The sequence below is a fragment of the Dermochelys coriacea genome, chromosome 1 (genome assembly GCF_009764565.3).
Source record: "Dermochelys coriacea isolate rDerCor1 chromosome 1, rDerCor1.pri.v4, whole genome shotgun sequence".
NCBI classification, from domain to species: Eukaryota; Metazoa; Chordata; order Testudines; family Dermochelyidae; genus Dermochelys; species Dermochelys coriacea.
This window is the reverse complement of record NC_050068.2, coordinates 343,523,562-343,545,683: the sequence shown is the minus strand read 5'-3', so window position 1 is coordinate 343,545,683 and position 22,122 is coordinate 343,523,562. Positions and strand designations below refer to the sequence as shown.

Sequence of the window (22,122 nt, the reverse complement as noted above, 5' to 3'; positions counted from 1 at the left end):
ATAGTGTTATTCTGACAAATAAAATTTGCAGAATTTTAAAATATCCTGTGCAGAATTTTTAATTTTTTGGTGCAGAATTTTTAATTTTTTGGCACAGAATTCCCCCAGGAGTAGAATAGGCTTGTCTGGAATTCAACAAACAGGAAGCAAAGTGATTTTATTTCTATTGATGTAGATCTTTTTTTAAAACCTGCCCATCCATCACTCTAGGTTTAAGTACAGAAAGACCAACACTTTCAAATTAGATGCCTAAAAATGGACTCCTAACTCTGAATGTAAGAACCTAATAGGAAGTTTCCTTCCTATCAGCAGTGCTGAGCACTCACAGCTCCATTGATTTCAATGCAAGCAGCAGGTGCTGAGCACCAGTAAGAATGAGGCCATCCTCTCTTACATGCCCAATTAAGGATTTAGGTGTGGGATTTTCAAAAGCACACAGGATTGACCTAACTCTGCTCCTGCTGGAGTCCATGGGAGTTTAACCATTGACTTCAATGGGAGCTATGTTTAAGTCAACGCTGAGTGCTTTTTAAAACAACACACTGGGTGCCTAAATTTAGCATAAGCATATTTGAAGCATATTTGGAACACGATGGTGGATGTTATACCTACCTGTTATTCTCATGCAACCCCCTTTGTCACTAAGAGGAGAATATGGCTCTTTTCTTTGATCCGGTTTCTTATAATATCAATTTTTTCTCTTAGATACTAAAGGCCTGATGCTCAGCTGGTATAAACTGGCATTGCTCCATCAACTTCAATGGAGCAAAAGTGAGATACACCTGCTGAGGATCTGGGGCCACGATGCACAAGCAAATCCCATTACTGACATCAGCAGGAGGTGCACGCTCCAACGTAAGGGTACAATTTGGTTTTACAGTTGCTGTTGTGCAGAAATAGACGTTAGTCCATAGCACAGTTTTTAATACTCAAATGCGTCCCGACTTTGGTTCCTTACCACCTGGTTGAAATGCCCCCGAAGAACACACAGCAGCACGCCCGTCACAATTTGAATGGCTTTTCTGAGTGTGTCCTTTCTTTGTTTCCCCTTTAATCATATTTACACTCACTCGCCAATAGTACACAACATTTTATTAAACTGTACAAACAGCACTGACATTTTAAAAATTCATGTTAACGATTCTAATTAAACATGATGACTAGCGGCAAAAAGTATGCACAGATTTCGCCTACATTTCATACAGCACAAACAACGACTTCTCAAGAGGCAGGAGACTCACATTCCTGGGATATTCTTTTAACAGCAAGGTGGTTTTCTTTTCTGTCTTAGATTTTCATACTGCTGCCCATCACCGTACTATGGTGACTGCCCATTCCCTCACATGGGACCATGGTCACTGACACTGATGTCCAGAACATGGTTGTACAGGTAGAAAGCCTATGACAGTTTTAATTGAATCGAGTCATTAACATTACATTGCCCTTGGAAATCTCTAAATATTCATACAGATCCTCAGCTGGAATAAACCAACTTAGCTCCACTGCAGTCAACAGAGCAGAGAATCTGGCTCTTTATTTCTGCTTTGACGTGATAACCAGGGTAAATATTTCCATTAGACTATTAGTGAAAAGCAGTAACTTAGAGGCATTAGATCTTTCCATTTATCTCTTGAATGGCAATTGAATAAATAGGATGATGGTTTTGCAAATCTCAGAAGACAGCGTACATTTATTGTAAAGGATTTCCACTAAAATCTCATTACTGTGACAATATTTTTTTTGCCCGAAACAAAACATAATAGGTCAGCAACTTGTTGTCAACAGTTGAGAGAAAATAATTGGCATTATCATGCAATGTATTGTCTCATCTTTAGAGTGTCGTGTGCAGTTTTGCACCTTGATTCAGGTCCCTGCTGAATACCAAAGAGCAGGGGCAGCATCATTTGTAGCAGTATTAAGTTGTTCATTCTTTGAAAGTACTGAATACTATTTTTCAAGTTAATACCTACAGGACAATGACTGGAGGCCCAAATCCCTAAATAATGTTTTGGGGGAGAGTCTCTCCATATTCCTGACCAGGTGTTAGGAAGAAGAGACTCCCCCAAAGAGAATCCAGCCCTGATTTTACATTGAATCTGGCAGATTCTGGGACAGGAGCTTAGAGCAGTGTTTCTCAAATGTGGCCACCATGGGCTTTTCTTGCTACCAGAGGCCCCTGGGATGTGTGTGTGTGTGTGGGGGGGGCAGGTAAAAGCCCCTTCCTCTCCCTGTTGCTCTTGGATGCACCACCTTGGTATCAGTTGCTGGGGCTGCCAGCAGGGGTTGGGCCCTGTCCCCCTCTGGAGACACCTGGGGCACAATGCAGGAGGAGCAGGCAGCTGGTGAGTTCCCCACCTTCCCAAGGGCGGTGAGGCTCAGGCTTTGGGATTCAGTCCTGGGGTGGTGGACTGGCAGGCTCTGGCTGTGGGGCTTTGGGCTGCAATCCCAGGCTTCGGCTGCACAGTGGCAAGCCCTAGGCTCTGGGTGGCAGGACTTCAGGCTCTAGCTCCCCCTGCCTCCCCTAGCCCCTCATCCAGGGCTTAATTTGTCCTCAGGCTTGGCAGGGCTGAGTAAGTCTGCTATGAAAAGCGGTATTTGTACGTTAATATCACTTTTCACAATGGACTTACTAGCTAGCAATAAATAAATTATAATGATATGGATGTGCACATGTGCATATTTAATTGTTTTTCTTAAAGCTGATTAAGTATTTTAGGGAAAAGTGTGAGAGCAGCCACCAGCAAGAGTTGGTGGCCGCACTCTGAGACCATGAAAAATTTTGTCCTGAGAACCTCTGGTTTAGAGAGTCCTGTTTGAATGAACACCCATAGGGTACGTCTACCTTTAGAGCTGGGGGTGATTCCCAGCTCAAGGAGACAGACCCAAACTAGCTCTAATGGAGCTGGCGGGCTAAAAATAGAGTGTAGATGCAGTGCTGTGAGCGACTGTGGAGCGGGGGTGGCCTACCTAAGTATGTACCTGACTGAGATGCTAGGCATGAACTTGGGGCAGCTCGATCCTCCCGCTACTTGCACCGCCACAGCTATGCTCTAATTTTAGCGCACTAGCTCAATCAGAGCTAGCATGGGTATGTCTCCTCGAGCTGCAAATCACACCTCCAGCTTGAAGCACAGACACACCCATACAATGCAGATGTGATGAATAAAGCTCAGAGCTGAGCCTAAGTGCATTGACCTAGAGCTTGATTTTTAGTCTGTGGTTTGAAGATCACGTATACATGTCCCCAGCCTGTGCAAATGTAAATCCCTGCATGCACACCTAGGCAAATCTAACATTTATGTGCATGCAAGTGTTGGAATTTGCACCCGCAAAGCCCGTCTGTCCCAAGGTTTTTTTGGGTAGGCAAATTCTAGCTCTTGTACAGATAAAGACATTTTTAAAGCATGCAGGACGGTATTTGTCTTTACCGAGTACATGTAGGGGTACCCACAATTTTACAGGTGCACAGGTGGGGGCTGAAAAGAGACCTACCTAGAAAGGTAGTCTTCTAGGAGGTCCAATTCTTGAACACACAACCCTTTACTCAATGGAAGTTTTGCCTCAATAAGAACGTCAGGACTGGACACTGGAGTAGCAAATCTGAAATGCACCACTAGGGCCGAAATGTGGTTGTCTTACTCACACGAGGAATCCCACCGGCTATGTGTGTGAGTAAGGTGAACAGGATTTTGTACCTACTCCTTTTCTATTGCCTTCAAATTCAAGAGCATTCAGAAAAGAGAGAGAGACCAAGAGAGACCAGAAAGAGAGTTGGTCATTAGTGAAGTACGTTTGGCATCTGCTACAGGATACAACCAGGTGGAAACCCACAAACACAGTATCAGTTTTCACTGGTGAGTGTTTCTGTTCAGGTCCTTGTCAAAATGAACCATTCTTGATTTTCAGTTGATAGAAGTGTTACTCAAATCAATTCACAGAATTCTTTTAGCGAGGAAGGTGCCGGTCGAGGGCAGATCTCAGGATAACATCCTCTCCATTTTAGGGTTCACAAATGAAAAGTTGCTGAACATATTCTGGTCCATGCTGTTAATCAGCGTTCTGTCTGCACACGACAGTCTAGGTTTTTCATTGAGAAATTCCTTGTCAAAGTTGCTACAGTCACTTGTGGATTTCTTCCAGAAGGAAAAAGAAAAGAACGAAAAAATCAGTTGTTTCATTTCATATCATTTACCATTAATCTAAATCTAATCTAATGGTATATTTAAGGCACCCATATCTTTGGTATCAAAGGGCACGTCTACACAATGTATACACTTCCTACATCGATGAAAGGGTTTTTGCATTGATGTAGTTAATCCACCACTCCAAGAGGTGGAAGATAGCGGAAGAGAAGAATCCTTCCATTGATCTAGCCACGTCTAAACTAATGGTTAAGTCAACCTAACTATGGTGCTCAGGGTGCAAAATTTTTCACAGTGCTGATTAATGTAGTTAGTTCGATCTAATTTTTAAGTGTAGACCAGACCTAAGTATCCATCCTCCTGGTATTGGTTACCTTGGTATCAGTGTGGTATCAAAGTATCCAGAACCTTGGTGTCAATCACCTACCTATCACCGGTTTCAGAGTAGCAGCCGTGTTAGTCTGTATTCTCAAAAAGAAAAGGAGTACTTGTGGCACCTTAGAGACTAACAAATTTATTAGAGCATAAGCTTTCGTGAGCTACAGCTCACTTCATCTAAGTACTGTAAATGGGAGTGCAGATTATATGGGCAACAGTGTGACTCCAGTGAATTCTACCATGTAGGGATATTAGATAATTGGTTTCTCTTTCTGTAAAACAGGGATAATTATGCTTATGTATCAGTCTGTGCAGGCTAATTAACCTATGTTTGGAAATGACTTTGAAGGTAAAATGCTCTACATAAATGCTGTATTGTAAGTACTATATAAATGCTATTGCTATTATTGACAACATCAGTTGTTGTGGGGAGGGATAGCTCAGTGGTTTGAGCATTGGCTGCTAAACCTAGGGTTGTAAATTCAATCATTTAGGGGTCTGGACAAAAATTGGGGATTGGCTTGGGGTTGGACTAGATGACCTCCTGAGGTCCCTTCCAACCCTGATAGTCTATGATTCTATGAATGTTCTCCAGATTTCACAGAGAAGCTGATGGTTTGATTTGGCTTTGTACCTTAATTCTGTGTGCCATAATGAAGCAGAATCCCATGGGGCCAGTGCTTAATTTGTAAAGAAAGATGTGCCAGGGCTCAAATAGTTTTTTTACATTCATAAAGGAAGCAGGAAACCCAGAGGGCATGGGGCTATGAACTACGAAACATAGTGGTGCTGGGACTCAGCCCTGGTAAGTCCAGGCAGAAATTAAGCACTGCATGGGGCACCAGAAGTTAGGTTCAGCATTTTCACATTTGGATGTCTATGGTTAGGTGCTTCAGAGTATACTTAGGCACTTAACCAAAGGCCAACATTGTCTATCCTGTGTGTCCAAAGTCAATCCATGTTGAGGGATCAGGGCCTGATTTGCAGAAGCAAAGAGTTCCCACAACTCCACATGAAGTCAATGAAGCAGGTGGGAAATCAGCACAACTAAAAACAAGGCCCTCGGTGCCTAAATGTGGGTTGAAGTCCCTGACATTAGATCCCGGAGCTTGAAAATTTTGCCCAGTGTATCTGACTAGAGGCAACTACATTTGGAAGTGTTGGTCTGAATCACGCTGGTGCTTTCCAGGCAGGCTGTTCTGATTGGCAGTTGGTGCCAGCTTCAGTGCTGGTAGGGAGAACCAGTGGCATAGTCACAGGTGGGGCTGGGTGGGCCATGGCCACCCCCCCACAGCACCAGCTCTGCTCTGGCCCCAACACCTGTCTGCTCTGTCAGGCCACCCAGCACTGCTGATGGGGAGCGGGGGCTTGCCCCGCGCCACCTGCCCGCCCAGCACTCCAGCCGGGGAGTGGGGTCAGGGCACAGGGGCTTGCTCTGCTCTGCCCGCCTGGTGATCCTGCTGGGGCTGGGCGGGTGAAACAGGGAAAGCCTCAACGCCCTGAGCCCACTCCCAGGCTGGAGCGCCGGTGGGGTGGGCGGAGTGGAGAAAGACCCCCGTGCACCCCCTCCGCTCCCCAACAGGAACACTGGGCCGGCAGAGCGGGAAGGGGCACGAGAGCACCCATTTTTCTAGGGCCTCAGGTTGGCCCAGGGGCTAATCCGCCACTGGGAGGAGGGCGAGGGAGCCCCTGGGCAGAGGGTCCATCCATCGCCCCTTGCAAGGCCAGCTGCATGAGGTGGGGGTAAGCAGGCCCCCCATCCCTCCTAGCCCTCCCATAATTGCCCACCCACCTGCAGTCAGGGCCCACCCAAATAGCCTATGCTGGCCTCGCCACTGGGGAGAACACACAGTTCAGGAACAAAAGAATGTGGTAAGAAAAGCGTTTTGATCTGAAGAACCTAAGAATAGCTCTTACCACTCTGGGTTTGAATGGTGGTTCCATCGCCCGCTCTTCTAGAACCTCCCAGTTTATCTCCTGGAAAAAGGCATGCTGGCGGATGTTCCCCTTTGCTCCGAGCCTCCTCTCCGGTTCTCGCACGAAAAGCTGGAAGTTAGCAGAGAGCGGAGCACCTTACTCTTCTGTGGATAGCACCGTCTGCACTAGCACCCACCTAGCCATGGTAGGTGTCACCTCTTTACTCAGTGACAACGTGAATCTTGCAGGCAAAGCGGTGCTGATTTCTAGCCCCACGTGCCAAGCGGGAAGCTGACTCATCTTGCCCTGGTCCTCATTATTTCACTTTGATACTTGAGGCCAATTTTTCAATGTCAGCTATTAAGCTGTGCCCTCAAAACGTGCAGGTGCACAAGCAAATGGTGAATTGTGTGTACAAAATAGGTGCTTAGATGCATGATTACTGCACCTGTTTGCCTGTGCAAATGCCTGTACAATGACATGCGTATACAATTACGTGTTGTGAGGATGAACATTTTGTTGACAAAGCTGAGGCATGAGTGTTGGAAAAATTAGGCCTTGATGGCTGGAATATTCATATGGCAGGTGTTGCCCACCTTCATTTTTACCAAGCATTCCAGTCATCTGGTCCTGCATTTTGTGGGGTCTTCGAATCAGAAAGGCTGCCAAGAGGTGGCAAAACTACTTAAAAATCACTCCTTGCACTCTGTGTGTTGTCTTCCCTTTTGTCGGCACTTTTACCATGACACCTTGGCCCAGTGGCACCGAAACAATGGGGCTATGCCCTCCCACTTTTTACCAGCCATAAGGACAAGCAACGGGGGAAAGAGGTTGGGCCTCAGGGGAAGGGGCAGCATGGGGGCGTGGGCTCAGGGGGAAGGGGCAGTGTGAGGGGCGGGGCCACGGTTTGGGCGCCCATGGCCCCCCACTGTTAGGAAGCTTCCACTGTCCCTGCCATTGCCACAGGTTCCCTTGTTTATCAAGATCAACTGAAAAGATAGAAGACTTTTCTAGCCCTGGAAGAAGACTGGTTGTATATGACACAGATTTTCAAAAGAGCTGAGCTCTTCTGCAGGCCCCTAAATGAAATGGCATGTAGAGTAGGTCAGAAATGTTTTGACAAAATGCATTTTCACTCGAAAATGCCAGTTTGACAAAAATGAGACTTTCTGTAGGTGGGCAGTGTTGTGGTAGGCGTGTTGGACCCAAGGTATTAGAGAGTCAAGGACATATCAGGTTTGATGAAACTTTCATGGGGAAAGGTAGCTTAGGTCCAGGATGGAATTTCTGGTTGGGGGGGAGGGGGAGAGAGAGAGAGAGAGAAAGACTGTTCCCTCCCAACATCCAAAAAGACCAGTGACTATAAAATCTGTTGAGATGTGGGTAACTAAGTTCAAGACCCATCTCTCCCCTGACTCAGACCAGGAACTTGAACCTGGGTCTCCCCATCATGGCTAACCACCAGGCTACTGGCTCCAGTGGCATGGGTCTCTGTGTGTATGTTTCCATGAAAATCGTTCAAAGGGCTCTGTTCTCATCCCCGAACAGAACAATTTTTTTTAAATCTCAGAAACATTTGTGTGACAGGAAAACCATTTCCTGCCCAGCGGTAGGCGCCACACTTTCCAAAGTACTCAGCGCCCATCAGCTCCCATCGTTCTCAACACAAGAAACTCTTTGGGCAATCTGCACCCCCCCCAGTTGTTGGCGCTGAGGTCTTTTGAAAACCTGGCTTTTTATCTGGGATGGGACCATGTCTTTTATGTGCATGCTCGTTAGCAAGCAAAAACACAGTTGCTGCTCAACAACTAATAAACAACAATAAGGTCTAGGGCCAAAGGTAACCACTGAAGAATCAGATGGAAGGAAATCCCAGCTACAGAATGGAGTCTTGGGTTGTGCACCAGCAAATCATAACCTGGCCACAGCGCTGAAATAGACCAAAGGAGATTGATTGTGCAGCTATAATTCAGCTATACAGAGTCCCCTCCGCTAAATTAAATGCTTATGCTAATGAATCTAAAGACTACCACATGTTTAACTATACAAATTCAGTGCTAATGGGAAGTGGCCAATAACCAGGATAATTGTCTCTTTTTCAGAAAGGGAGTTTAGTGTTTGGCAATAAGGATGATTTTTATTTCTGATACTACATTAAATAAAGCTAACAAAGGCTCAGCCTGCTTGTGCAGAAAGATGGCACCAAGAGACACCTAGTCAGGCCTCCATAATCTCTGTCTCATGTGTTGTGCATTGTTTGAGCCAGCACATTTGTACGTTATTTATTATTCTTATTATGGTGGTTCCTAGAAGCCTGAGTCCTGCTGTCCTAGGTGCTGTATATACTCTGACGGGGCAAGGCCAGATGGCTATAGAAAAGTAGTGGGAGATAGACATATTAGCTCCAGGCTAAACAAATCCCTGGTACCAGGATAAGTGAAATGGCAGCTGCTCCAGGTCAATTAAGATACCTAGGGCCAATTAAGAACTTTCCAGAAGGCAGGGAGAACGCTAGGTTGATTGGGATACCTGAAGCTAATCAGGGGCTGGCTGAAACTAGTTAAAAACCTCCCAGTTAGTCAGGTGGGTGTGCATGTCAGGAGCTGTTGGAGGAAGCTGCGCTGTTGGAGAGGCTGAGTCGTACACACCATATCAGGCACAAGGAATAAGGCCCTGAGGTAAGGGTGAAGTGGAGCTTAAATAAGTGAGGGCTGCTGTGGGGGAAGTAGCCCAGGGAATTGAATTTGTCATGTTTCTAAAAGGTCAGCTACCATAGCTGATAGGGTATTAGGGTCCCTGGGCTGGAGCCTAGAGTAGGTGTAGGGCCCCCCACCTTTGCCCCCTGGTTAATCACTGAGACTGGGAGACAACAGAGACTGTGCAAGGAAGGATAACTTCTCCTCACCTCCCTCGCTGGCTTATGATGAAAATGGCTCAGTAGACTGTGACCCCTGTCTCTAGAAAAAGAAGGGTTATGTGGAGGGTCACAGTGAGCCTCTGAGGCTAGTGAAATCCACCAGCAAACGCGGGACTCATGGAGGCAAGGACAGAGCTTCATCACAATACATAGAACAGAGAATCCTCTTTCTCCATTATTATTATTGATGGAGCATGGTGCACTACCATGTGACTTTACTGACACATAAATAACATGGTCCTTCCCCCGAGTCCAAACCAGAAAGACTAATGTGAGACATGAGAGAACAAGATGGGGGATGGAGACAACGTGGAGATCAATGTAGGCGTTAAGACTCAGGGGGCCTGGGATCAGGCCCATTGTGCTCTGAGATCCTCAGACAAAGCACTGTCCATTATCATGCGTCCAGTTTTGCTCCCCCACTACAGAAGGGATGTGGACAAATTGGAGAGAGCCCAGCGGAGGGCAACGGAAATGATTAGGGTGCTGGGGTACATGACTTACGAGGAGAGGCTGAGGGAACTGGGGTTATTTAGTCTGCAGAAGGGAAGAGTGAGGGGGGATTTGATAGCAGCCTTCAACTACTTGAAGGGGGGTTCCAAAGAGGATGGAGCTTGGCTGTTCTCAGTGGTGGCAGATGACAGAACAAGGAGCAATGGTCTCAAGTTGCAGTGGGGGAGATCTAGGTTGGATATTAGGAAACACTATTTCACTAGGAGGGTGGTGAAGCACTGGAATGGGTTCCCTAGGGAGGTGGTGGAATCTCCATCCTTAGAGGTTTTTAAGGCCTGGGTTGACAAAGCTCTGGCTGGGATGATTTAGTTGGTGTTGGTCCTGCTTTGAGCAGAGGGTTGGACTAGATGATCTCCTGAGGTCTCTTCCAACCCTAATATTCTATGATTCTATGTGATTATTCGCAAAAAGAAAAGGAGTACTTGTGGCACCTTAGAGACTAACAAATTTATTAGAGCATAAGCTTTCGTGAGCTACAGCTCACTTCATCGGATGCATTTGGTGGAAAAAACAGAGGAGAGATTTATATACACACACACAGAGAACATGAATGTGATTATTTCTCACCATAGTACTAACGCCATTTCTTTGCACACCAGTGAGAAGATGCAAAATCAAGGAGAGATGTTAGCATTTGGCAAAAAGGATTTGACCTGTAACAGTGGAAGTGCTGTGTCTTCTTACCTTTACTAGGATGTCTTTTGCATCCTTATTGAGCCAGCGAGGGTAGAATGGATTATCCATGCGGATGGACTGGAAAAGCTCCTCTTCATCTTGGCCATGGAAAGGAGACTGGCCAATCAGCATCTCATACAGAAGGACACCAAAGGACCACCAGTCAACCGCAGTGTTGTATTTCTGTCCCAGCAAAATCTATGGCAGAGGGAGATTGGTAGGGAGTGAGAAAGGCAGACACAAAACACTTGACATTAATAGTCTATCCTCTAGATGCTGTCCATTAGTGGCAGACTTGGACCCCTCGACAGCTGCTTTGTGCTGCTTAGGCAGAGTGAAACAGGCATAATGCTATTTTAAACAGCGATTGGATGATTTTCCTCAGCAACCTGCAGATGGCATAGACTTACCTGTGCACCCTTCCTCACAGTTGCCAGTGCAGGGTGTGTGTGATCAGGGCAGCTCTAAATCACAGCAACCCCAGGCTTCCTGAACCCTCCCTTTGGGCCACCAGCTGGATATAAATCAGGGGCTTCCCTGAGGCTTCTTTAACTGGTCCATGGCCCCTAACGGAATCAGGGACAGAAAGGTGACGTAAAGACCCTTTTGCACCATCCCTCTTCCACAAGCTGCACCCGGAGCAGGGATGCAGCTGAGGATTTGGGCCAAGGATTTGGAGAAAGCAATTAACTGGCATCATCGTCATCATCATCAAGTGGATGGGGAACCAGCCTGTGGGTCAGAAGACGTGGGTTTGCCAACAAGCTACTGTGTGACTGTGGGCAAATCACTTAATCTGTCTGTGCTTCAATTTCCTTAGCTACAGAAAATAGGGATAATAACAATACTTACCCACCTTTGAAATCTATGCCTGAAAAGCTGTATATAGTAAGTATAATTTTACTATGCAGTTCGCTTTCCTGAAACAATAGAAGACTAGTGCAATCTGCTGCAGTAAAAACAGTCACACAGCTAGCAGGTAAATAGTGTGCCAAAGTTACATTCTAAACCCTGCTGGTTTTCTGCTTACAAACACGGAGCTAAACTGTTGAGCTGCAACATGGGAAGTAGTGCCAGACCCAGATTCTTTTGCAAAATTCATCAGAAAAAGAAAAATTAACTTAGACTCGTGAGTTCCATCATTTAAAGAAAAAACCAGTTTGTGAGATGCATTGTGGGACTTATTTAATTCATCAGAGCTGCATTTTAAAGAACTAAACTTGGAACTGATTAGTAGTCTATACCAGTGTTCCTCAAACTGTGGTCTGTGAACCCACAGAGAGCAAGTCATATGATGTTAGCCCCACCTCATTACTAGCTTCTTCTATAGGCATCCATGCTCTTCATTATAAAGAAAAGCCCTGAGGCCTGGGGAAGCAGCTGAAGATAAAAAGAAAGGAGCCAGCCTAGCTGCATGTAATGTAATTGGTGTAATTCCCACAGGGATGTTGCACAATTGTGAACAGGATCTTTATTGGGAGGGGCAGCAGTCTGCTAATCACACATTGTTTGTGGGGGAGAGGTAACCAATAGATTATGGACCTACTTCTCTGTTACATCCAGTTAATAGTGGGGGAAGCAAAATGTATGTGTGTGTTGGTGAGGGACAGAGCTAGTAGGGAACCTGTTATTCTGCTCCAATAGCCTGAGTCTTTGCCCTGGCATTGGACCAGTTTAGAGCAGCCCAGGGGCTGCTCTAAAATGCACCAGTATGTTATTCCCTAGGGACTATATGCCAGCTGACTTTGTGCTCTGCCAGTCCTCTTGCCCATCCTAACACCCCCAGCATTAGGGTCTGCAGGAAAGGAGTAATAGGAAGCAACTCTGCTGGCTCTATGCTGATTGGGGATTCCCCCATGCTAGGAAATATCACTGCAAAGGTGGTAGAATAGGTCAGAGAAACTTGTCTGACCTAGTTGTTAGGATGTGATTAACTAGGTGAAAAGTTTAAACCTCTGGTCTTCAACATGGTCCAATAGCCTCTGACATTTTGAGAAATCAAAATCAAAACCGCCAGAATAAAGTTTAAAAATAAAATAATGAGCTCAAGTGTCCACAGTCATCCAGTTGTTTTTACAGAGTTTTGTTAGGTTTTGTTATTTTATCTTTTACCACTGACAATGCTTTTTCTAATTACGCTAATGTGCAACTGGCCAGAAAGTTGTCTATCCATGCACTATACATACTTCAGCCCCACACCAATGCACAAAGCCTCCGTCAGCAGCACCTTAATGAACAAGGGTTTCATTTCACTCCACGGGTTTATCGCTGTATTGGATAGATTTTTGATTCACAGAAGACAATGCCTCTGACAGCTTGTTTGCAATGATGACTCAGAAACTTTTTGGTTCCCAAATCCCTATTCAAACAGGGTTCAATTTCCCCAGCAGGAGGTGCAAAAATAATTGCGTAATAGTCGAGTGCGATGTCTTGTAAGGTTTGCTGTAAGCAGCTACATGGGATCTTTAATGTGTTCATTAGACCACAGTTGTAATTTTACAAGCTTTCCTCTGGTGTGGTGTAACTCTAAGTTACCTCGGAAAGGAATGGAACAGCACAGAGGGAATTTCACTCAGCTATTAATAGTGCATAAACTAAGCTTCATGTTACTGGCAATCACATGGCCATATTGAAGGCAATGAGTTTACAACGATGTAATGAGAGCAGAATTTGGCCCGGCAAACCTACTGTGATATGATTGGTCCAGTTCTGCTCCCATTTACATCTGGAGTAACTCTCCTGTAGCCAGAATCTGGGTGATTGTATGTGAGCCCAGAAATGACCCTTTTCTCGAGATACGCCAGAGCAATAAGAATATAACCCCATGCCCAATTGTGAGTGAGCAAGGCCAATTTAGAAAGCCCTTCTGTGTGAGCAATTTGGGAGGTGGCAAAGACACAGGTGTGGGCTTGCTGGCATTCATTCTTTGGATTGTAAGGGCTCTATCTTGTAGACTTTATGAAGGTAAATCTCCCATTGAGGCCAATGAGATAGGGCAACATGACAGAATTCCAATGCCAGACCTGGGATAGAGACATGATAAGTCAATGGACATTTTACCAGAGTCAGACTGCTGGGTTAAGCCTCAAATGCAACTGTACCTATATAGCATGGGCTACATTCAGCCTGCAGTGGCCATCCAGGAGCTGCCCCCTGCAAGGAACTCTGGGAGAATCAGCCAGAATTCTTCCTGGGGCCTCTGAGGAAACAACATCACCTTTCAGAGGGTTCCCTCTAGGGCCCTGGTCCAGCCCTCACCTCTCCCCTTTCCATCCTTTTTCAGACACCTACTGCCCACTGTAACTTGCCCATATTAAGGGGCTCAAGAAATGGAGGGGAAGTTCATTGCGGCTCCTCCCCTATGCTCTTCAGCACAGGGGCTGATTACAATCTGATCCCGTATGCTAGAGTTGCTGTAGCTATAAATGGCTAACTGTGGAGATAATTAATACCACAGAAGACAATTATTCTTCTAAGTGCAGGCACAGCCACTGATGGCTGAAGCAGTGTGGTCCGGAGAATAGGGCACTGGTGTGGGAGTCAGGATACCTGGGCTCTTTTCCTGGCTCTGCTACTGATCTGCTGTGTGATCTTGGACATGTCACTTTACCTCTGTGTCCGTTTCCCTTCCCACCCTCCATCTGCCTTGTCTACCTAACCTGTAAGCTCCTTAGGAATATGTAAGTATATCACATAGCACAATGTGGCCCCAGTCTCAGTTAGAAACTCCAGGCCCTACCACAATACAAATAATAACTGGAATAGGGAGCTGTGCTGAAATGGTGGAAAAAGTATGTTACTTGGCTTGAAAGATGATTAATAAACTCCACCAGTTCTTTCAGTTTGTAGGTAAAAGGTTTTTCTATGCACTGGCTGAAGTTCTAAAATAAATGATGGTGCTGAGATAAAACCTCTCCAGCTTGCATTAAGTGAAATGGCAGATAACGGATTATCTCTTGAAGACCATGGCTCTGGTTTAGGATCAGAAAAAGATTTCTTTAAAAGAATGTTGAAGCTGAATAAAAGCCACCGAGGACTTGATTGCGATCTCATGTCCACCGGCATCAAGCCAGCGTTGTTCCAGTGATTTCAACAGGTGGCTCCTGAATTGCACGGTTACCGCTGAGATCAGAATAAGGTCCCCGGAGTGCAGTAAAAGATTGATGAAATACTGCATGGGGGGGAAAACAAGGCCTTTAAAAGCCATCTGGCAAGCACCGATATCCAACACGAAAACGCTAAACTCGGGGAATGGGATCTTGAAAGGCAAAGAAATGGATTTCAGAGCGATGCCAGGCATGATGCATTGAGGACTCTTAAGTTCTCTTCCTTCCTGAAAAACATTTGGCTTGTTGCCAGATTAGTCAGAGTCTCTCCACAGAAGATCTGTGTCTGCTTTCAGCTGGAGTCTGCACCCAGTCAAATCAACCACAAGGCCAGGAACAGGGTGAAGGCAAGAGAAAGAGGCATTGTTGGGGCAGGGCCTCGGGAGAAGAGGTGGAATAAGGGCGTAGCCTCAGGGGAAGGGGTGGAATGAGGGTGGAACCTCAGGGGAAGAGGCGGAGCAGGGGGCAGGGCCAGGGTTTGGGCACCGGTGGCCCTGCTCAATTCTAGAGCATTTCTGGCACTCCTGCACCAGGCTACATCAGTCAGGACACACAAAGACCAGATTCTGGTCTCTATACACAGCTCATTAGCTGATGCATCCTGGTGAAGGAGAAGATGAAGGAGGAGTGCACGAACAGAGGGGACTTTAAGTCACCTTTGTGTCTCCTTTTATCCCAGCCCCTGATACACTTTAGAGCAGCCTTGGGGTAAATAATGTTAAGCTTTCCCTACTCCCATCTAGGAACCAAAGGCAACTGAAAAACAGTGAAAGCACAGTGACCACCCCCCCCGATAACCCCTCACTACCCCTGTCATGCACCATACATAGGATAAGGTGGTTGCTTATACTGGGGTACTTCCCAGGGACTGTTTCTGCCCCCTTGATGGGACTATAAGGGAGAACTGGGCCCACTGACTTCAGTGATTGACCCTGATATAAGTGAGAGTCCCTATATTTATATGAAGAAACAGTTGGGATTCACATATGCTTGTACTGTGCCTTATTTAGGGCCCAGTCATGTTAACACTTAACTACTCGGCAAAGACCCTGATTCAGGAAGCACTAAAGCATGTGTTAGTTCAATGGCTTAAATCCCATTGAAATTAGGGAGTATCCAGTCAACTATTCAGGATTTTCAATTGAGTTTCATGATGAGTCACTTTAATAGCATGGTATTCTGTCGCCTGATAGGATGACCTGCCTTTATAAACAGCTGCTGCCTGAAATGAATTTCATTTATTCACAGATCAAATTTCATTTTGTGATTCAACCACCTATGGTGCAGTCTGCGTTCCACAAACGCTTGCCTGATCAACATTTCAGTTGTAGGAATGTTCACAGACATAGGCGACGACTTCTAGTTTTCTCCGGGGGTGCTCCACCCCGGTTCTGCCCCGAGGCCCTGCCCCTAATCCGCCCCCGCCCCTGAGGCCCTGCCCTTGCTGCGCCTCTTCCTGCCCCAGCTCCACCCATTTCCTGAGGTCCCCACCCACCTGCTGCTCCTGGTCTCTGTCTTCTCCCAAGCCCCTCCTACTCCCAAGCCGTCAATCAGCTGTTTGGTGGCGGCAACGAACAGCTGTGGCTGTGGGTGCTGATCATCCACTATTTTTCTTCCGTGGGTGCTCCAGCCCCAGAACACCCATGGAATCAGCGCCTATGTTTGCAGAGAGCAATAAAGGGTACCAACAAGCCAAACTGAAATCCAGTTTCTAACTGGGGGAACCATTCGCAAGAACCTTATATACTTTTCACGCAGTCCTGCAAGTGATTAATCATTGTCTGTTTCCTCAAAGAAAATGATGCAACTACTGGGCTAAATTATGCTTTCAGTAACAACCGCGCAACTTCATTGACATTGGTGGGCTTCGTGCAGGTAGGACTGAGAACGGATTTGACCTAAGTTCAGGTCATACCTACCTCGGGAGCAATGTAATCAGGGGTTCCACAGAAAGTGCTTGTCTTTGCATCTTCAAACATGTTCTCCTTACACATTCCAAAGTCAGCGATTTTGATATGCCCGTCCTTGTCTAACAGAACGTTATCTAGCTTCAAATCTCTGCAAGAGAAGAACAAAGTAAACATCTTCTATGGAAACGTTATCCAGCGGCATAAGCGCATATATAATATTACATAACATAAGTTCTTGCAATAGGAGAGTGGCAAGATTTGGTGATTTGAGAACACAAGGGGGAGGTCAAGGTCTCCATCCTGACCTCAGCAATCTCTACAGCCAACTCAGTGAGTTCACCCTGTCTACTCTATTCCCATTTCCTCACCTGTCATATGAGCTTATTAATAGTTACTGTTTTTTACAGCTTCTTTCTCATTTGGCAGCCCTGCCACACCAACATTAAATACCAGTATAAGCAGCTCTGCTCCTGGGGGGAGGGAGGGCGGGACATTAGGAATTCATGGAGACTGAGACAAAGGCCAAAATATACTTTCCCACAAGTCCTGTCCCCAAAATCAAATTCCGGTGCTAACCTCAATGGGGTATGTCTACACTGCAGTTAGAGATGCATGTGTGCTGCAGGACATTGAGATATACCAGAGCTAGCTTTGATCTAGCTAGCCCAAAAAACAATCGCAGGGAAGCTGCAGCTGGGCTGGCTTTGCAATGGCTGGGAGCACCCCAGAACCTAAATAGAACATCCATCATCTTTTCCCTCCTGTGGCTGCACTAGCTGGGGCTGAAGTATTTACAGAAGTCCTTCACACTTTACTGCCACGCTCTTCTCTGAGGTTGCGGGCTGCTGTGGGAAGCCGGGAGCTTGGAGAGAAAAATATGTACGGGGGAAACTAAAAAGCAAGCCAGCCAATGAATCATGCACATCAACACAGAACAAAGAGGTGCCCACACAGGAACAACCCCTGAAAGGAGAAATGGAGTGATGGCTTCTTCTTCCAGAGCTGACCTAAACTTCAAAAAGAACAGGAGTATTTGTGGCACCTTAGAAACTAACAAATTTATTAGAGCATAAGCTTTCGTGGGCTACAGCCCACTTCATCGGATGCATTGAATGGAACATATAGTAAGAAGATATATATATATATACATACAGAGAAAGTGGAAGTTGCCATACAAACTGTAAGGGCTAATTAATTAAGATGAGCTATTATCAGCAGGAGAAAAAAACTTTTGTAGTGATAATCAAGATAGCCCATTTAGACAGTTGACAAGAAGGTGTGAGGATACTTAACATGTGGAAATAGATTCAATATGTGTAATCACAGGTTTCAGAGTAGCAGCCGTGTTAGTCTGTATTCGCAAAAAGAAAAGGAGTACTTGTGGCACCTTAGAGACTAACAAATTTATTAGAGCATAAGCTTTCGTGAGCTACAGCTCACTTCGTCGGATGCATTTGATGAAGTGAGCTGTAGCTCACGAAAGCTTATGCTCTAATAAATTTGTTAGTCTCTAAGGTGCCACAAGTACTCCTTTTCTTTTTGCGAATATGTGTAATGACACAGCCACTCCCAGTCTCTATTCAAACCCAAGTTAATGGTATCTAGTTTCCATATTAATTCAAGCTCAGCAGTTTCTCCTTGGAGTCTGTTTTTGAAGCTTTTCTGTTGCAGAACTGCCATCCTTAAAGTTACTGCTGATAAAATAGCAATTAAGTCACAGGGACCAATTTTCAAGGCGGTTTTTTAAAGAGCACATTCTTCTGCACTCACATGCACCAGCAGGCCCTTAAGCATGTGAATGCCCAACTGGGCTACAGTTCCAAAAGTGACGTAGCCATTTTACCTTGAATGGTCCCTTGAAATATGTGTTAACTACTTATGCTGAACAATCTATTCCATCCTGAATATTTAGCTGTGGCACTCTGAGTACATTTCCCAGACCTGAAGAAGAGCTCTGGATAAGCGTGAAAGGTTGTCTCTCTCACCAACAGAAGTTGGTCCAGTAAAAGATGTTACCTCACCCACCTTGTCTCTGTAATATCGTGGGACCAACACAGCTACAACAACACTGCATACAGAAGTGACTTGTAATTTTGGGCACCCCATCTGAGGCACCTTGAAAGGGGTCTGACTTCCAGTGGATGGCTACTTAGAGCCTTCTGAAAATCAGAACATTGTCTCAAATCGAGCACCCCAAAAATAAAGGCAACCAAAATTACTTAGGCTACGTCTACACTAGAGACCGTGCAGCAGCACAGCTGTACCGATGCAGCTGTGCCTCTATAAGATCTCTCGTGTAGCCACTCGATGCTGACGGGAGAGAGCTCTCCTGTCAACATAATTAAACCACCCCCAACAAGTGGTGGTAGCTATATAGTTGGGAGAAGCTCTCCTGCTGACATACCACTTGTGCACACTACCACGTACGCCAGCAAAATGTATGTCGCTCAGAGGTGTGGGTTTTTTTACACTCCTGAGTGACATAAATTTTGCCGACATAAGTGTTAGTGTAGACATGGCCTTAGTTGCTCTTGAAAATGTAGAGCACTCTCTCTGAGTAGTCAAACGTGAGCCGCCTTGGACTCCTTTTAAAGGCTGGGATTTATCGAAGGAAAGACAAGGGAGTTAGGCATTCAAATCCCATTCAGTTGACGCGCCCGTTGAAAATCCCAGACAAAGCACCTCTGTTTAAAAATAGGGACCGTAATATCAAAAGAAGTAAACATTGTCACAAGATAATAGTCTCCTGCTGCTAGATTACTGTCAGGTTGAAAGGTGAGACACTGATCAACAAGAAATAGAGAGGCAGCAATTGCGTTTACTCTCCAAGTGGGAGATATTCATGTTGTCATCATTTCCAACTTCACTGACTTTATTTCTGTTACACCAGGGGTCAGCAACCTATGGCACATGTACCAAACACGGCACACGAGCCAATTTTTAATAGCACGCTGCTGTCTGCTGGACCCAGGCAGTAAAATCCTAAAATCCTAAAAATCCTGCCTGGCCCGGCCCACTCTTTTCTGCCCCCCGTCCACCGCTCTCTCCTTGCAGGGCAGGCGAGCTTCCCCCTCTCCCCGCCTCTTCCCCCAACGTGCTGGGTTCCTGCCCCTCCTTCTCTCCCTCCCTGCGCTGATCAAGGCCCTTGCTTCGGAGGGGGAGAGGGAAAAGCGGAGCCGCAGCACGATCTCTGCTCTGGGGACCTTGGGGAAGGGAGTGGAATCAGGGCATATCCCCTCCAGCCCCTGGCCATGAGCCGCTCAGGGCAGGGGGCTGGGAGCACCCCCATGACCCCAGCCCACAACCCCAGCCCTCTGCCCTGACCCCTGCACCCCCCCACACACCCCAGCCCTCTGCCCTGACCCCTGAAACCTCCTCACACACACCCAGCCCCATGCCCTGACCCCTCCACTCCCCCCACAACCCCAGCCCTGACTCCCCCACCCCCCACACATACCCAGCACCCCCAGCCCCGTGCCCTGACTCCTATACCCTCCTCACACACCCCCAGTCCCCTGGCCTGACCCCTGCACCCCCCCCACAACTCCAGCCCCGACTCCGGCACCCCCCACACATACCCAGCCCTCCCACACCCCATGTCCTGACTCTTGCACCCCCCACGTCTCCACTCCCACCCTGAGCACCAAACAGGAGCTCCTGCGCACCCCCGCTCCCATTCCCACCTGCATCCCTTGCACCAAATGGGAGCTGCCCAGGTAAGCGCTCCACACCCAAACCTCCTGCCCCAATCCTGAGCCCCCTCCCTCATTCTAGCTCCTGGCCAGACCCTGCACCCCAACCTCCAGCCTGCTCCTTCACCCCCAGCCCTGTGCTCAGTGCACTCCCACCCTCATCTCAGTGCAGAGAGAGGAAGAGAATGGCTAGAACCAGGGAGAAGGTAGGTACCTACTCTATGTGGACAGGGCTGGGACTCCAGACCAGCAACGGACTAAGCAGGGCCGGCAGCCGGGACCCTGGCTGGCAGGAGCCAGTGGATGCAACCCTAGACCGGCAGCGGGCTGAGTCACTCAGCCCACTGCTGGTCTGAGGGCCCGGCTGCCGGCCCTGTTCAGCCCACTGCCGGTCTGGGGTTCTGGCTGCTGGCCACGCTCAGCCCATTGCCTGTCTGCGGTCCCGGTTGCTGGCCACGCTCAGCCCACTGCCTGTCTGGGGTTCTGGCTGCTGGCCATGCTCAGCCCATTGCCTGTCTGGGGTCCCGGCTGCCGGCCCCGCTCAGCCCACTGCCTGTCTGGGGTCCCGGCTGCTGGCCACGCTCAGCCCATTGCCTGTCTGCGGTCCCGGCTGCCGGCCCCGCTCAGCCCACTGCCGGTCTGGGGTTCTGGCTGCTGGCCACGCTCAGCCCACTGCCTGTCTGGGGTCCCGGCTGCTGGCCACGCTCAGCCCACTGCCGGTCTGGGGTTCTCGCTGCTGGCCACGCTCAGCCCATTGCCTGTCTGGGGTTCTGGCTGTTGGCCATGCTCAGCCCACTGCCGGTCTGGGGTCCCGGCTGCCTGCCCCTTGCCAGCCGGGGTCCTGGCCGCAGGACCCGCTCAGCCCGCTGCTGGCCTAGGTGAACGGAACCCCAGGCTGGTAGCGGGCCGAGCGGGCTGGCGACATAAGAGCAGCCACGGGGAAAATTTGGTGGCTGCAGAGCACCCACCGGCAGCTCCACGCCCGGCCCCAGCTCACCTCCACTCCTCCTCCTCCTCCCCTGAACGCATCATCCCGCTCTGCTTCTCTGCCCCCTCCCCTGGCTTCCCGCGAATCAGCTGTTCGGCGGGAAGCCGGGGAGGGCAGAGAAGCAGGCAGTGGCTTCCCGCTCAGAGCGAGGGTGGCTAAGGTGAGCTGGGGCGGGAAGCAGTCCCCCTTCCCCCGCTCCCCGGGTTACCTGCTGCGGCGCGGGCGGCCCTCCTCCCCAGCTCACCTCCGCCTCTCTGACCCTGAGCGGGAGGCCACGGCCTACTTCTCAGCCTGCCCCGGCTTCCAGCGCGAACAGCTGATTTGCGGGAAGCCTACGGGAGTGGAGAAGCAGAGCAGGGCAGCGCGTTCAGGGGAGGCGGAGGTGGAGTGGAGGTGAGCTGGGGCCGGAGGTGGGGCGGGGAGCTGCCAGTGGGAGCTCTGCACCCACCAAATTTTCCCCTTGGGTGCTCCAGGGCACCCATGGAGTCGGCTCCTAAGGCACCACTCTTGGCCAGTTAAATTTAGAAGACCTTTTAGAACCGGTTGTCCCTTGCAGAACAACCGGTTCTAAAAGAGCTTCTAAATTTAACAACCGGTTCTAGCGAACTGGTGCGAACCAGCTCCAGCTCACCACTGCTCCTGCCTCATAGAAATTTCATCTAGACCATTTCCCTAGTTAGTTTATAAGAATGTCATGTGGGACTATGTCAAAAGTCTCTAAAATCAAGATAAATCATGTCTACTGCTTCCCTCCCATCCACTCGTCTAGTAACCCTGTCATCAAACTAAATTAGGTTGAAACAATGAGGAGTCCTTGTGGCACTTTAGAGACTAACAAATTTATTTAGTCTCTAAAGTGCCAGAAGGACTCCTCATTGTTTTTG

General features: G+C 47.8%; 1 protein-coding gene across 4 annotated transcripts in view; it reads right to left on the bottom strand.

Annotated features, from left to right (window-relative positions):
- Positions 1-1,080: 1,080 nt before the first annotated feature.
- The window catches only part of PRKCQ (protein kinase C theta), a 96,585-nt gene continuing 75,543 nt past the window's right edge, over positions 1,081-22,122 (bottom strand). For all 4 annotated transcript variants that reach the window (XM_038386867.1, XM_038386868.2, XM_038386866.2 and 1 more), the window contains 4 exons: positions 16,568-16,706; positions 10,552-10,740; positions 6,438-6,566; positions 1,081-4,133 (listed from right to left, as the gene is read on the bottom strand). In XM_038386867.1, the coding sequence (XP_038242795.1) occupies positions 3,978-4,133; positions 6,438-6,566; positions 10,552-10,740; positions 16,568-16,706 (613 nt within the window). In that variant the 3' untranslated portion in view covers positions 1,081-3,977. The remainder of the gene's footprint in view (positions 4,134-6,437; positions 6,567-10,551; positions 10,741-16,567; positions 16,707-22,122) is intronic.